Source organism: Muntiacus reevesi, chromosome 3 (genome assembly GCF_963930625.1).
Source record: "Muntiacus reevesi chromosome 3, mMunRee1.1, whole genome shotgun sequence".
Lineage (NCBI taxonomy): Eukaryota > Metazoa > Chordata > Mammalia > Artiodactyla > Cervidae > Muntiacus > Muntiacus reevesi.
Genome location: NC_089251.1, coordinates 30333039 through 30348898, shown reverse-complemented (window position 1 = coordinate 30348898; position 15860 = coordinate 30333039). Strand labels below are relative to the sequence as shown.

The following is a 15860-nucleotide window of genomic DNA, read 5'->3' as shown; positions in this document are numbered from 1 at the left end:
GAGGAGGTAAGCACTTGAAAAATGAATGGAACTTTCCATTTTTTCTCTCTCTTCATGCATTGTTGCAAAAATTGATACGAAGGTATGGTTCTGACAAGTGGAGCAGGAAGACAGGCATGGAAAGAAAACCCTGAGCAAAGAAGAGCGAGCCCTAGAGGTGGTACTCCTCCACTTCCGCACTCCCCTCTCTCCCAGATGGTCAAGGCACGGACTTCAGATTATCAGAAGGAGGGCTGGCTGTGTGTTCAACAAACATGGTCAACTATTGTGAGGGTCAGGATCTGAAATTCCCCATGAGCTGCCCCAAGGCGTTGCCCAGAATCTGGCAGGGGTATAGTTGGCTTTAAGCCTAGTGAATTGTAGCTATGGGCAGGCACTTTTGGGGTAAGTGTAGAATAGCGGTTTGTAATTAGGGCAGGTCCATGGAGCGAAGTCAGTTACATACACCCTATTTTGTGTATGGAGAACATTTTTCTGAGGAGATTTTAAAGAGGTCTTCAATTCCTTCTCTACCTCCCCCTCCCCGCTGCTTCCCTGAAAAGCTTAAGAAACCGTGTTGACTCTAGGGCTCCCGGACTCCTTCTTAGACTACGAGGACCGAAACGATGCGGGGGGAAGCGCTAAACCTCTCAAGGGAGGAACGGTATCAATAGCAGTGTTACCGTCGATGGCGTTTCAGGCGGAATACAACTCCCAGAGGTCTGTGCGGCAAAGCTCGAGCTTATTGGCCAATGAGAAGGGCCGTCTCATAACGGGACACAAGCAATAGCCAATAGGCAGGGGGGAATTGCCGAGCTTGTACAGCCCGGCTCACCTTCCGGGCTCTGGGAACCGATGCTTCCGGAATCTGCTTGGGACTTCGGATCGGAGGTCTGTGAGCTCCGGAGGCCGCGGGGAAACTGGTTTTTCGTGGGCCAGTGAGACCAAAGGTATTTTGTCTCTACTGCTTTCCGGCCTGGCCGCTGTAGGGGAGGCCAGGTGGGCGGGGACGGAAGTGGAGAGATGTGCACTTTGGCAGACGCGGATTAGAGGAAGGGTTACAGGTTGCGGAGAAGTTGGCTAGAATGGTAGGGGGCCACGTGAGAGGGCTGGTGAATGCGGAAGAGCAGGGGGTGGGTTTAAACCAGAGAATATATTACTTGTGACTCACGAGTGACGCTTCTGGGAATATATCCTAAGGAAGCCATTCAAAGTGAACATGCTTTATTCATAAACACCTTTATCCCAGCGGTATTTGTAAAAAGGTAAAGTTGGCTGTAACAGGTATCTCACCAATGAGGAAAAATTATGGCACTTTCTCAACAATGAGGAAAAGTGGTATGAAGTGGCTTCTAAAAGTAATTTATAAAACTTTAAATAACATGGGTAGATCCTAATGTGAAGCGAAAAAATCGTGGTATGAAATGGTGCAGTATGAGTGAAAAAGTGTAACATCAACTGCATAGAAAAATGTCTGGAGGGTTGCAGTCATAATTTTCTTTTGTTGAATTTGAGTGTGTGTGTGTGTGTGTGTGAATTTACCTTTTGACCTTTAAAAAAATTTATTGGAGTATAGTCGATTTAAAATGTGTTAGTTTCTGCTGTGCAGCAAGTGCATCAGTTATACATACACATATATCCACCCTTTTTAAGGTTCTTTTCTCAATAAAGTGATTACAGAGTGTGTTGAGAATACTTCCCTGTGCTAGACAGTTGTTTAGTTTCTACATATTGAGGACTCTTTTGCGGCCCCATGGACTGTAGCCTCCTAGGCAAGAATACTGGAATGGGTTGACATTTCCTTCTCCAGGAAATCTTCCCCATCCAGGGATTGAACTCGAGTCTTCTGCGTGGCAGGCAGATTCTTTACCATCTGAGCCACCAGGGAAGGCTCACACTATACAGTAGGTCCTTATTAGTTATCTATTTTATATATAGTAATGTGTATGTCAATCCCAGTCTCCCCAGTTACCCCCTCTTTCCTCCCTGTTAACCATAAATTTGTTTTCTATATCTGTGACTCTATTTCTGCTTTGTAAATAAGTTCATTCGTACCATTTTTAAAGATTTTACATATAAGCAATGTCATATGGGAATTTGTCTTTCTCTGACTTATTTCACTCAATATGACAATTTCTAGGTCCTTTTGACCTTTCTTATGTATTAATTTAAAACAATAAGTGTAAAGAACTTGGAATTATTTTATAATGAAAACTCAGTAAATTTGGAAAAACAAGCTGGGGAGTATGTAACTTTAAACTTACTGGAACTGCTCCAATTCACCTGAGCCCCTTGACTGTCACTATGAGTTGTCTTAGTTTTTTGGGGTTTTTTTGGCTGTGCTGCATCTTAGTTGCAGCTTGTGGGATCTACCTCCTTGACCAGGAACTAAACTTGGGTCCCCTGCATAGGGAGTGCAAAATCTTAGCCCCTGGACTACCAAGGAAGTTTCATGAGTTGTCTTTAAAGAAGATTAGAAACAGAAGAATTAAATGTCTATAGACTGAACACCAGATCCTGGTTCTGGCCATCTCTCTCCTGAATGAATACATTCAGCTTTTTGCTTCATAGAGCAACCAGGATTCCTGATTTGAGAAACCTCATCATCTGAGGGGGGAGAGATTAACAGGTGTACGTACCGTTAGCTTCAGGCAAATATTTTAAAAGATACAAAATGATTGAGGTACACCTGAAGGTCTTTCGCCTTTGTCCTCTTGGTTCTCTGATCTTTTTACTACTAGCTCTGTAACAGTGACTCCCACATCCTTACTTCTGACTGCCTAAGGTGCAATGCTACCCTATAAACATCTTAAATAAAGCATGTGTGTGCGTGCTCAGTTTCTTCAGTCGTGTCCAACTCTTTGCGACCCTATGGACTGTATCCTGCCAGGTTCCTCTGTCCATGGGATTTTCCCAGCAAGAATACTGGGTAGGTTGCCATTTCCTACTCCAGGGGATTCCCCCCAACCCAGGGATTGAACCCGCAACTCCTGTGTCTCTGGCATTACAGGCAGATTCTTTACTGCTAAGCCACCGGGGAAGCCCACATTAAACTTGTTGCAGACTACATTGTTCTTACCTCTGAAGCATGCTCTGCCTTCTGTAGCTCTGATTAATGGTTCATCAGTTTCCCAAGCTGAAAATTTGTATGTTGTCCTTAATTCTCCTTTCTTCCTTAGCACTCATTCCACTTGATAATCTATTTCAGTTACCTTAAAAGTATCTCGTAGCTACAAGCTTGGCTCACTTTCTCATCCTGACATTCAAATTATCTATGTCCCCCATTTTTAAAATTAATTAATTGATTAATTGGAGGTGAAGTGCTTTGCAGTGTTGCAATCGTTTCTGCCCATGGACCCTTGTTAAACTTGTCAACTTCTTAGTTTCTCAGGTCCGTTCTGCACAATGTTGCATGAATGTGTACTGGTTTCTCTAAATTCCAAATTCTTCAGCAGGCCCTTTATGATCAGAGAGATAAAGTTAGAAAGGTGTAGCAGTATCAGAAAATATAAGGCCTTCGATGCTTTGCTAAAACATTTTGGAAGAACCTTTATATGTATAGACTGTGGAGACTCATCAAAGATATTTGAGCAAAAATGCAGAATTAGCAGATGCTGTGACTTTTCTCGGGCTTCCTTAGTGGCTCAGAGGTAAAGAATCCACTTGCAATGCAGAAGACTCAGGAGATATGGGTTTGGTCCTTGGGTTGGGAAGATCCTCTGGAGGAGGAAATGGCAACCCACACCAGTACTCTTGCCTGGAAAATCCCATGGACAGAGGGGCCTGGTGGGCTACAGTTCACAGGACATCTATAGTCCAAGCCGGACATCTCAAGATAATTCTGCCCAACACTCAGAGAGTCCAGGCTCTGTGGGAAAGAAGAGACTGGGGTGAAGAGAATTTCTTCTTATCCTCCTCTATTGAAAAGCAGGAGGTGGTCAGAACCTGGTCTAATTATTGTTAGGTGTTTGAGGAATGTAGGCCAAATTTCCTTCATTTTTATTTTTTACTTTAATTTTATTGAAGTGTGATTTATTTGCAATATCATGTTAGTTTCAGGTATGCAGCACAGTGACTCAGTTTTATATATGTATGTATATATAATTAGTGTTGCAGTGAACATTGTGTTGTTTGTATCTTTTTGAAGTATAGCTTTCTCTGGCTATATGCCCAGGTGTGGGGCAGGGGGGGATTGCAGGATCATATGGTAACTCTAAATTTTTTACCAAATTTCTTCTTGTTACTAAAGATAAAATATTAAAATTAATTCTTCTAAAAAATTTCAGTGACTTTATTATCAAGTTTGTTTTTCCCTTATTCACAAACTCTTACCCTGGGCTAACCCTTGGCCATACACGCCCTCAATGACATTAGACTAACTTGAGTGGCCTAAAATGTACCATATAAATAGCTTTTGATATATAATTGGCCTATTAGGAATTTTCTCAGCCCAGGAAAATGTATCATGCATTATTTATCAATAAAAGTCTTTTAAAAGTGCATAAGTAGATATTAGGGAAGTATATATATTATCTTACACAAGACCAATGGGTTTGAGATGGCAGCCTTCTTCATTAGTAATGACAGAGGACATATTTCTCCATTTAGCAAGCTACTGCAGAGCCGCTAAGTCTGACATCATGTGCAGAAGTAGAACAGACCTTCCTGTCTTGGTAAAAAATTCTAAGAGTAGGAACAAAGCTAGCAAAAAGGTACGAGAAAAAAATGCAGACAAATGAAAATCATATCTACTAGTTTGGTGGAGAATATATTTCTTTGGATTTAGAGTCTGAAGAGAGCTTCTCAAAGTTCTGTCTTTGATGCTAAGTAAACCAGGCAGGGTTGAAAATTACCCATTAGATTCAGTGATGTGAGTAGCACTGGTGGGAGGGTGGGAGTTGTTTCAGAAGAGGCGAGAATGGAATCAGTTTGGAGTGGGTTAAGAAGAGAATGAGTGGTGAAGAAATGGACTCTTCATGTTTAGACAATTCTTTGATTAAACATTCTAAGATTAAACATCACTTAGAATGTGTTCATGCATCATCATAATTATTTTATAATGTCAAATTGCCTGTTGATATTCTTCAGCCACTTAAAATTTTGTCTTTTTAACTGGCTTACAAGAAGTTTTCATAAATTATTTTTTCGCATTTGAATGTTTAGTTTCATTTTTCAATTAGAAAAGGACTGTTTGACTATATGCTTATTAAAAAACAATTTTTCAAAAAATACAGAAATAAAGAGGGTTCCACCTTCTCTCTTTTCCCATCTCACTCCTTCTCAGTATGTACTGTGAACAGTTTGGTATGTGTTAATTTTGATCTTTTTCTGCATCTTTATGTAAATATATACAAATACATGTATATAGACATAGAGAGGTGGATTTCTTTTCATAAATAGGAGCTTACTAGATGTGTTATATTGTGAATTTCACTGCTTTTGGGGAGGATTTTTCTGTATCATTATTCATGGAGCTTCCTTATTTTTTAATGCATTTCCATATTGATGTACATTTAGATTTTTCTCTTATAAAAGATGCTGTAGTAAATCCTTATACGTATACATGCTGGAGTATTTTTATGGTACTGTGAAAAGTCTTTTCTTTTAAATCTCTTATATTTTTTACATTTTTTTTTGTTTTTTTTCTTTTTTTGCATTTGGGTCTTTAATTTTTCTGGAAGGTGTTTTGTTATCAGATATGAAAGGCAAGTTTCTTAACCTTTTAGAGCTGCAGCTCTGTTGTGTCTCACACAAGAATAATAGTGCTACCCTCACTGGACTATTACATGGATTGTATTGAATTCCAGGTGACTTAGCACCACATATGGCACATTCTGGATATGTTTATTTTCTTCCTTTCCTTCGAATTTGGCCAGCAAATTCCTATAGTAGCTGGGTGTGTTTATAGGATTGTCTTTTTGCATATTCAGTAAGAGTCGAGTCATCCTGATATCCTCTGTTTTGACGTGTCTCACATTTCACAGAAAAGCTAAACCAGTTGTCTGGATTTGTCAGGTTATATTTTCATGGTGTAACTTGCCTTCTTAATTATTTCAGAGAAAGTTTATCAGAAAGGATGGAGTTGGGACAAGGAAAACTTCTCAGGACTGGACTGAATGCATTATATCAAGCAATACACCCAATTCACGGCCTTGCTTGGACTGATGGGACTCAGGTAGTCCTGACCGATTTACAGCTTCACGGTGGAGAGGTCAAATTGGGGGACTCAACGGTCCTTGGACAGTTTGAACACGTGTATGGGGTGTCCTGGGCCCCGCCTGGTGCCACTGACATACCCACTCTGCTCGCTGTCCAGCACAGGAAGTATGTCATCGTGTGGCAGCTGTGTCCTAGCCCTGCAGAGACAAGCAAGTGGCTGATATCTCAGCCCTGTGAGACCAGACACTCATACCCTGTCCTTCCCCAGGGCTGTGTGTGGCACCCAGAAAGTGCCATCCTGGCTGTGTTGACTGCTTGGGATGTCTCCGTGTTCTACAACATCCACTGTGACAGTTCCCAAGTCAAAGTGGATGTCAGCACCCACGGCCTCATTCACTGTGCATGTTGGACCCAGGATGGCCAGAGGCTGGTGGTGGCAGCAGGCAGCAGCCTGCATTCTTACATTTGGGACAGTGCTCAGAAGACCCTTCATAGGTGCTCCCTCTGTCCCATGTTTGATGTGGACAGCTGCGTGCGCTCAATTGGAGCCACTGTGGACTCACAGGTCGTTATAGCCACTGAGCTTCCGCTGGATAAGATTTGTGGGTTAAATGCTTGTGGAACTTTTGACCTTCCCCCTAGTGGTGAAGACAGTTGTCTGCATGCTTTACCAGTTACTGATCCAGCTTCCTCTGAAACAAATTCTGAAACACCAGTGTCGTCATCCTTTTCTGAGCCTCTGGATCTAACTCATATCCACTTCAACAGATCTAAATCTGAGGCTAGTTCTCTTACTTGTCTAAGGAAAAAAGACTACTTGACAGGAACTGGCCTGGATTCTTCACATTTGGTCCTCTTGACCTTTGAGAAGGAGGTTACCTGCAACAGAAAAGTCATCATTCCAGGCATTCTGGTTCCTGATCTAATAGCATTTAATCTTAAAGCACAAGCAGTTGCAGTGGCTTCCAATACATCTAATGTAATTTTTATCTATTCTGTCATTCCGTTATTAATGCCAAACATCCAGCAGATTCAGTTAGAGAGTAATGAAAGACCAAAAGGCATATGTTTCTTGACAGATAAATTACTATTAATTTTGGTGGGAAGACAAAAGTCCACTGACTCGGCATTTCTTCCTTCTTCAAAATCTGATCAGTATATGATTCGTTTGATTGTTAGAGAGGTAATGCTGAAAGAAGACTTTCCAGTGACACTGAGTGAAAACCAGAATGATAACTCTTCTTTCAGTACTCTGTTAAATAAAACAAATATAAAAAAGCTAATTGAAGATCTTTCACCAGATTTTTTTCACCAAAGCCGAGGACTCTTGTTCACAGCTAATAGCAGCAGTCAAAGTGGAAGGCCTGGAAGAACCCTTATTAAAGAAACAGAAAGTCCTGCATCCAGCATCTGTGATGGCTCCACAGTCCTAGAAACTCTAGATGCCAGGCCTGTTAACTCGTCAGTAACAATGCCCAGACCCAGCAGTACACCAGCCCACACCAGTACCACAGAACCTCCTAACTTAGAACGGAAAGAGGAAACGTACCAGCTGTCTAAGGAACTGGAAATTGTATCTAGGAACCTGAGTGAAGTGCAGCGATGTCTTTCTGAACTCAGCGACTTTCTGCACAATGGAAAGAAATCCTCTCCAGTGTACCCACTCTCTCAGGATCTGCCTTATGTTCACATCACTTGCCAGGTAACTTCTCCAGGGGAGCTACCAGTGGCTCCTATAGCCCTATCTGCTGCAAGAGAAATTTATTGTTGAGGCAGTGGGATTCTAATTGAACTTCACTGAGCTGAGCATGTTATGTTCAGGCATATACCTTTTCAGGTTGGTTGGATAGGCCCACATAGCAATATACACCATGACTTTATCATGCGCATGGTATGAAAACATGAATTCTTGCACTCATTCTGGCAATCTGTTTAGAAAACAAATTCTTAAATCATGCTGTTTCATTGAGAAGGCCTTTTCTTATATGCAGTTACAAGCTCTCTTCCATTTATAAGAAAGGTTATAGTCATTAAAATGTTTTAATATATCTATGTATACCTGTATATGCAAACATAAAATATTATTTAAACGAGCTCATATAATATCCATTTTATCATGAATACTTTCCCATTGAACTTGGCCCTGCTTCTCCTCCCTGTAATCCACTTTTAGCTAGCAGCTTAATGTGGATCCTTGCATATTTTTCCTTCGTACTCATATAATCTTACACAGATCTTTGCTTAATTCATAGGTATGTAGGTGTTGGGGTGGTGATTTTCTCATTGTTTTACAAACATGGGGTCATATGGTGTGTTCTTTACTTCATACTGAGAGTGTTCTGTTTATTCAGTTCTTCCCTTGTTGATGGACATTCACTTTGTTTTCAGTTCTTAGCCACTCCAAATAGTGCTGTAATAGTATTCTCGTACATATCTATTTATATTCATACTTTTATTTCTATTGGCTTGGTTCCCAGAAGTGGAAGTGCAGATTTGAAGAGTGTGTGTGTGTGTGTATATATATGTGTGTGTGTGTGTGTGTGTGCGTGCGTATAATATGTATATGCTTCTACTTTTAATAGAGCTGCCAGATTGCCTTTCAATGAATCATCACATGCCCATCAGCAACATATGGGACTATCCTTTTCCTTACATCCTCACCAATCTGATTAATGTGAAGTAGTATTTCACTTTTATTAATTGTTTTTCCCTTACTGTTGGCTATGATGAATGCTTAATCGTGGACTGTAGCCCGCCAGGCTCCTCTGTCCAGGGGATTCTCCAGGTGAGAATACTGGAGTAGGTTCCCATTTCCTACTCTAGAGGATCTTCCCAACCCAGGGATCAAACCCTGTCTCTTGCATCCCCTGTATTGGCAGGCAGGTTCTTTACCACTGCGCCACCTGGGAAGCCCCTGGTAATTCGCTACTGTTAATGAATTTGAGTATATCCTCATGTTTTTTGGTCAGTTTCATTACCAGTTTACAAGAGGTTTTTCTAAAGAAATTGATGGATGTGTAGTAATCTAGGTTTTTTTGCATTATTTTATGTACATTAGTTTTTATATTTATGTTTTTAATCATTGATTAAAATTTTCTGAAAGATAAGTAGTTGTGCTGCCAACATTATTAAAAATTCAACTTTATTCCACTGAACTTGATCTACCAAATTTTTCATATATAAACTTACATATCCTGAGATCTAATTCTGGTTACTTCTTACTGCAGCTACTGTAATACTGGTCTTTGTCTAAAACTTTAACAATACCACACTGATTTGATTACTGTGGACTTATATATCTTTGTTTAAAGATGTATAGATATATCGGTTGTCAGCTGATAGTTAGCATTTTGTAAGCAATAAAGCATTTTAAAATTAAGGTATGAACATCCAATGGATCATCGAAAAAGCAAGCGTTCCAGAAAAACATCTATTTCTGCTTTATTGCCTATGCCAAAGCCTTTGACTGTGTGGATCACAATAAACTGTGGAAAATTCTGAAAGAGATGGGAATACCAGACCACCTGACCTGCCTCTTGAGAAACCTGTATGCAGGTCAGGAAGCAACAGTTAGAACTGGACATGGAACAACAAACTGGTTCCAAATAGGAAAAGGAGTACATCAAGGCTGTATATTGTAACCCTGCTTATGTAACTTATATGCAGAGTACATCATGAGAAACGCTGGGCTGGAAGAAGCACAAGCTGGATTCAAGATTGCCGGGAGAATTATCAATAATCTCAGATATGCAGATGACACCACCCTTATGGTAGAAAGTAAAGAACTAAAGAGCCTCTTGATGAAAGTGGAAGAGGAGAGTGAAAAAGTTGGCTTAAAACTCCACATTCAGAAAACTAAGATCGTGGCATCTGGTCCCATCACTTCATGGGAAATAGATGGGGAAACAGTGGAAACAGTGTCAGACTTTATATTTTTGGTGGCTCCAAAATCACTGCAGATGGTGACTGCAGCCATGAAATTAAAAGACGCTTACTCCTTGGAAGGAAAGTTATCACCAACCTAGACAGCATATTAAAAAGCAGAGACATTACTTTGCCAACAAAGGTTCGTCTAGTGAAAGCTATGATTTTTCCAGTGGTCATGCATGGATGTGAGAGTTGGACTATAAAGAAAGCTGAGCACTGAAGAATTGATGATTTTGAACTGTGGTATTGGAGAAGACTCTTGAGAGTCCCTTGGACTGCAAGGAGATCCAACCAGTCCATCCTAAAGGAGATCAGTCCTGGGTGTTCATTGGAAGGACTGATGTTGAAGCTGAAACTCCAATACTTTGGCCACTGATGCGAAGAGCTGACTCATTGGAAAAGACCCTAATGCTGGGAAAGATTGAGGGCAGGAGGAGAATCCCTCCTGAGGATGACTGAGGATGAGATGGTTGGATGGTATCATCGACTCGATGGACATGGGTTTGGGTAAACTCTGAGAGTTGGGGTTGGACAGGGAGGCCTGGTGTGCCGCAGTTCATGGGTTCACAGAAAGTCAGACGTGACTGAGCGACTGAACTGAACTGATGTACGTTATTAGACATATGCAGTTGCACACTTAACTACAGAATATGCACTCTGCATCCTCCATGGCTAAGTTGTGTGTGACTCTTTGTGACTCTATGGACTGCAGCACCCTAGGCTCCCCTGTTCATGGGATTCTCCAGGCAAGAATACTGGAGTGGGTTGCCATTTCTTCCTCCAGAGGATCTTCCCAAGCCAGGGATCAAACCCATGTGTCCTCCATTGGCAGGAAGATTCTTCACCACTGTACACCTGAGAAGCCCAGAATATGCACTAGGAAACCAAAACATTTCATGTGGCTCACTTTATTGTCACACTCACTTGTTTTCAGTGGCCTGGAACCAAAACCTGCAACATCTCTGAGGTATGCCTGTTTCTAAAACCGCCGAGCAGTTTTTCCTCACCATCTGATTGTATATTTTTCAGCCTGCCATCCATCATCCTGTGGTGCTATTAGTCTCATCCTAGAAAAACCAATTCCTAAAGATAAAGACATAACCTTGGGGATGAACAGAGCAAAAGGAAATTTTGGATTGTGTCTATCTGATTCTTTAGTTGTGCAAAACAATGCAGCAAAAAGCTCCTTATTTAACACTGAAGTTGATAGTGGTAATAGATAAGACTTTTTTAAACTGTACATTCTATTCTTAGGAAATATTAACCCCATTGCTTCTGCAATCAGTTTAACAATTTTTATCTTTATTTTTGAAGAAATCTCATTGTTTAGGTCCTGTTGTTGAAAAAAGAATGATGCTTCTCTGCAATGGCAAGCTAAGACTCCGCACAGTCCAGCAGACTTTCGGCCTCTCTCTTGTTGAAATGCTGCATGGTAGGTAAAATTCAGAAGGCAACTCTACCCGACATCTCCTCCCTCGATTTTGTGACTGTCAGTGGTGATGAAAATGAAGTGTACCAACCATTCAGTGATTCAGTAGACAGTTAAAAAGTATTTTTAATTGTTATTGTATACCTAGGCCTGTTATAGGTGCCGAAACACACAGAAAATATGGGTTGTATCCTTAAGGAACTTACAATCTAGTTGAAAAACCCTGAGTGCACACATGAAAAAACTAAATAGAGTTACAAAGCAATATGTAACAACTGCAAGGAAATGACAGAAAACCTCATATGTACCAGTTGCATTAAAACATAAATAGCATTGCAGAATATTTCTTTCATGTGTGTGTGGTGGGGGGAGGGGGCTCTGTGCGCACACAAACATTCTTTCATTTGTTTATTTTATTAATTTTTGGGCCACACCACATGGCATATGAGATCTTAGTTCCCCAACTAGGGATTGAACCCTTGCCTGCTGCAGTGGAAGTCTTAGCCACTGGATGGCTAGGGAAGTTCCTACATTCTTTTTTTCAAAATATTCTTTCCCATTGTGGTTTATCACAGAACATTGAATATAGTTCTCTGTGCTATACAGTAGGACCTTATTGTTTTATTTCTTTTTTTGGGCCATGCCTTGCAGTTTGTGGGGTTTCAGTTCCCCAGCCAGGGGTTGAACCTAGGCCACAGCAGAGACAGCCTGGAATCCTAATCACTGGGCCACCAGGGAACTCTCATAGAATATTTCTTAAAGGCATTGTCTTTTTTTTAATTTATTTTTTTATTGAAGGATAATTGCTTTACAGAACTTTGTTGTTTTCTGTCAAACCTCAACATGAATCAGCCATAGATATCCATATGTCCCCTCCCTTTTGAACCTTCCCCCCCCCCTCTCCCCATCCCACCCCTCTAGATTGATACAAAGCCCCTGTTTGAATTTCCTGAGCCATACAGCAAATTCCTGTTGGCTATCTATTTTATGTATGGTAATGTAAAGTTTCCATGTTACTCTTTCCATACATTTCACCCTCTCCTCCCCTCTCCCCATGTCCATAAGTCTATTCTCTATGTCTGTTTAGGAGCTGTCATTTTAATATGCAGCAAACATGTGCACATGAAGGACGCTTCTAGATGGCTCAGGACTGTCTCATGCCTGTGTTCCATCCAATGGGGAACATGGTGGTTTTCTTATGCCTACGTCTTCAGGACAGCCACACACTGAACATAAATTTTTTTTTTTTTAATTTCATTTCATTTTTTTCCCCTGTTAAACATTGTAGCATCAGCATTTTTCTATTTTGACACTTGCATTTATGATACAACTTCATAATTGTAATTTTTATTGGGTTAATATTCTATCTTGGATGTACCATATTTTTTTTTCTTTCAGTTTCATTGAGATACAGTTGACATGCAGCACTATAAAGTGTACAACATAACAATTTGACTTAAATGCATCATGAAATGATTATCATAGTAAGTTAGTGAACAACCATTGTCTTATATAGATAGAAAAAATTTTTCCTTCTGATGAGCAGTATTTACTCTCTTAATACCATATTTTAGTTTGCCTTGTTTTCTTTGACATTTAAGTGGTTTCCAATTTTTCATTATCACCAATAACACTAATAAAAACCTTTCTGTATTTTACACATTTTTGGAAAGTATAGATTTTCAGAAGTGAAATTACAGGGTCACAGTGGATTCAAAAGAACCAGAGAAAGTCCAGGTATGTGTTACATCAGTGGTCCTAGTTTACCCCAGAACAAACTGTTTAGGATTATCTGGGCACTTCTAGCCTGGCACTAGTCAGCTCAACCTCCTTGGGTGTCTAGAGGCTGGTATGGATCTTAAAAATATAGAAGTTTCCTCCATAGAGTTGCTGTTGCCAGCTTCTCATGGTTTATGGAGAAACTACTAGATGGCATTAGAAAAGGTAGGAACACCATACACAACCCCTAACACCAGCATACACACATGCACACACAAGCTCAAATGCATGACACTGACCCTTTAATGCCTAGCCCGGGCATTAATACATGTCCCTTAGTTATACCTGTCTGGAGAAGGCAATGGCAACCCACTCCAGTACTCTTGCCTTGAAACTCCCATGGACGGAGGAGCCTGGTAGGCTGCAGTCCATGGGGTCCCTAAGAGTCAGACACGACTGAGCGACTTCACTCTTCACTTTCATACTTTGGAGAAGGAAATGGCAACCCATTCCAGTGTTTTTGCCTGGAGAATCCCAGGCACGGGGGAGCCTGGTGGGCTGCCATCCATGGGGTTGCACAGAGTTGGACATGACTGAAGCAACTTAGCAGCAGCAGCAGCAGCAGCAGCAGCAGCTATACCTGTCATCATTATCCCATTCCTACCATGTAACCTGACCCTAAGTTTCACCCGGCCCCTCCATCTCTGTAAAGTCTTGTGATGGTCAGGTTCAGGATTATCAACTACTACATTCTTTCCCTCAAAAAAGTTGTATTTGTGATATTTTTCCTTATTGAGTAAGACAGGATATCCTAAATTGCCCGTGTGTTTATTTTAGAATTGCCTGTGTGTTTATTTTACTTTGCAGACTTCCACTGGATCCTTCTCTGTGCGGACAGTGAAGGCTTCGTCCCCTTAACTTTCACAGCCACACAGGAAATAATCATAAGAGATGGCAGGTCAGATGACTTCCGAAACTCTGTCACAGAGCGTTGATAGCAGTCCTTCTCTTGGAGTCTTCAGTGATGGATTCCCCAAAGCGGAGATACCACCGGCTCTTCTGACCATACTGGCAGTGTAGTCTGATACTTATCAGCAGAGTATGTGCTGCATAGCCTCGCAGATGAGGCCATTACTAACAAGAGCTGTTTTCCAAGGTGGACACTCCCCAGCTGGGATCTGCAGGGCCGCTGGGAGGTGAAGTGCTTGCCATGGCTGGCTCCCGCCACTCCTCCCCCCAGGCTGCTGTTCCCTGCTCTGCAGCAGAGCCCAGTCTTTGTTAGATGGCTCAGAAAGCAGTTATTTATGTATTCATGACTGTGTGGTTTTGTCTAAGGGCAGAATTCCCGGCACAAAACAATATTATGGTGCCATATGGATTGTGTTTTATGGTTTCTCTGAGGCTTTCTGTCCCTTGCCCAAAACGGCATTAAAGCTCTTAGAAGCACTTGAAAGGTACCTCAGGATTGTAATAGATCTTGGCTTCAAGTTGAGTGTGAGGAGTGCTGGAGAACATCTGCTCCAGCGTCTTTTTACCCTAAACGAGCAGGAATGCACAGAGCTCAAAGGAAAAAAAAAATCGATTCATTTCTGCTCCCAGGACTACCTCGAACAGGAAGTAGTTCTGATGTTGGATTTAAACCGAACCCTCTCACTTCTCTAGAAAATTCTGGCTGACAAAAATGTCCAGGAACTCCTGAAATCTGGCCCTGGGCAAATTTCAAATGATACTTAAAGTGCTTTGACTTCTTCTGGGCCCCACTGAAGCATGTCCTGATGTTACTAGTACAGTGCCAAGCACAGGTGAGGCCTGTGGCAAGATTTTGTGCTGTTGTCACTCAGGATTTTCTCCCTGAGAGGTTACTCATCTCCTATTTTGGGGGTCATAAAAATGCCCTATTTTTCTCCCAGTAATCAACTCCCTTAGTTTAAATTGCCACCTTAATTTGTCTATTTTTCTGTTCTCCCTGTTCAAGTCTTATAGGCCAGCATAGAATCTATGAGAGAAAGTATTTCAGAAAGTTGAAGGTTACACTGAATCTGAGATAGTTTCTTATAATTATGGACTAAAGCACTAGCTTAGCCTAGTGGAAAGAGCCCTGATCCCAGCTTCAGATAGACTCGCCACTTTTCACAGAGTCATAAACTTCTGACACTGCAGTGTAATGAACGGATTGATAAGTGACTAGTCAGAACACATTTGCAGGTACGTTGTTTCAGCCGTAGGAGCTCAGATGCATAGGAGCACAAATGCTTCTTCCTCTTTTCTTTTAAAGTCATCTGGAAAGATCTTGTACCCTTGAGGACTCCTGTCTGCTAGTTTATGAAGATGGAGCAGGGATAGGGAAGAGATGAGAGCCACTTTGCGGTTGAAATGCATTAGAGGAGCTGCTGGGGTAATGGGAATGGAGGCCAGTTGTCTGGAATCAGTTGCTGGAGTGCAGTGGCTGAGGTTAGCCTGAGGCCTGGCTCCATTTTCAAAGGAAGTGTCTGGTGGGGTGAAACCACTCAACTGTGAAGCCTCAAGATGGGGTCTGGGGGACCTGATAGCAAAATCTGTGTAGGTGCCCCAGATTGTATGTTACAGTCATTTTGCTGGTCAGAATCCTGTGAATGAGTCTTCAATAAAATCACTAATGGTTGTTGTA

General features: G+C 41.3%; 1 protein-coding gene across 2 annotated transcripts; it reads left to right on the top strand.

Annotated features, from left to right (window-relative positions):
- The first annotated feature begins 847 nt into the window (after positions 1–847).
- Positions 848–15860, top strand: WDCP (WD repeat and coiled coil containing). Of its 2 annotated transcripts, XM_065928656.1 has the most exons (5): positions 848–929; positions 6037–7840; positions 11380–11497; positions 13173–13231; positions 14081–14208. In XM_065928656.1, exons 2-4 carry the CDS (start codon positions 6056–6058, stop codon positions 13184–13186), a joined length of 1917 nt encoding a protein of 638 aa, XP_065784728.1. In that variant the 5' UTR covers positions 848–929; positions 6037–6055; the 3' UTR covers positions 13187–13231; positions 14081–14208. The 2 variants fall into 2 exon arrangements, with proteins under 2 accessions (XP_065784728.1, XP_065784727.1); XM_065928655.1 differs by lacking the exon at positions 13173–13231 and having other exon boundaries at positions 14081–15860.

What these genes read in the sequence shown, in the direction of transcription:
- WDCP (XM_065928655.1), top strand. Translation starts at nt 6,056, where the DNA reads ATGGAGTTGGGACAAGGAAAACTTCTCAGGACTGGACTGAATGCATTA. An exon ending in ATGTTCACATCACTTGCCAG is followed by an intron (nt 7,841 to 11,379) that starts GTAACTTCTCCA and finishes TTATTTTTGAAG; the next exon opens with AAATCTCATTGTTTAGGTCC. An exon ending in TCTTGTTGAAATGCTGCATG is followed by an intron (nt 11,498 to 14,080) that starts GTAGGTAAAATT and finishes TTTACTTTGCAG; the next exon opens with ACTTCCACTGGATCCTTCTC.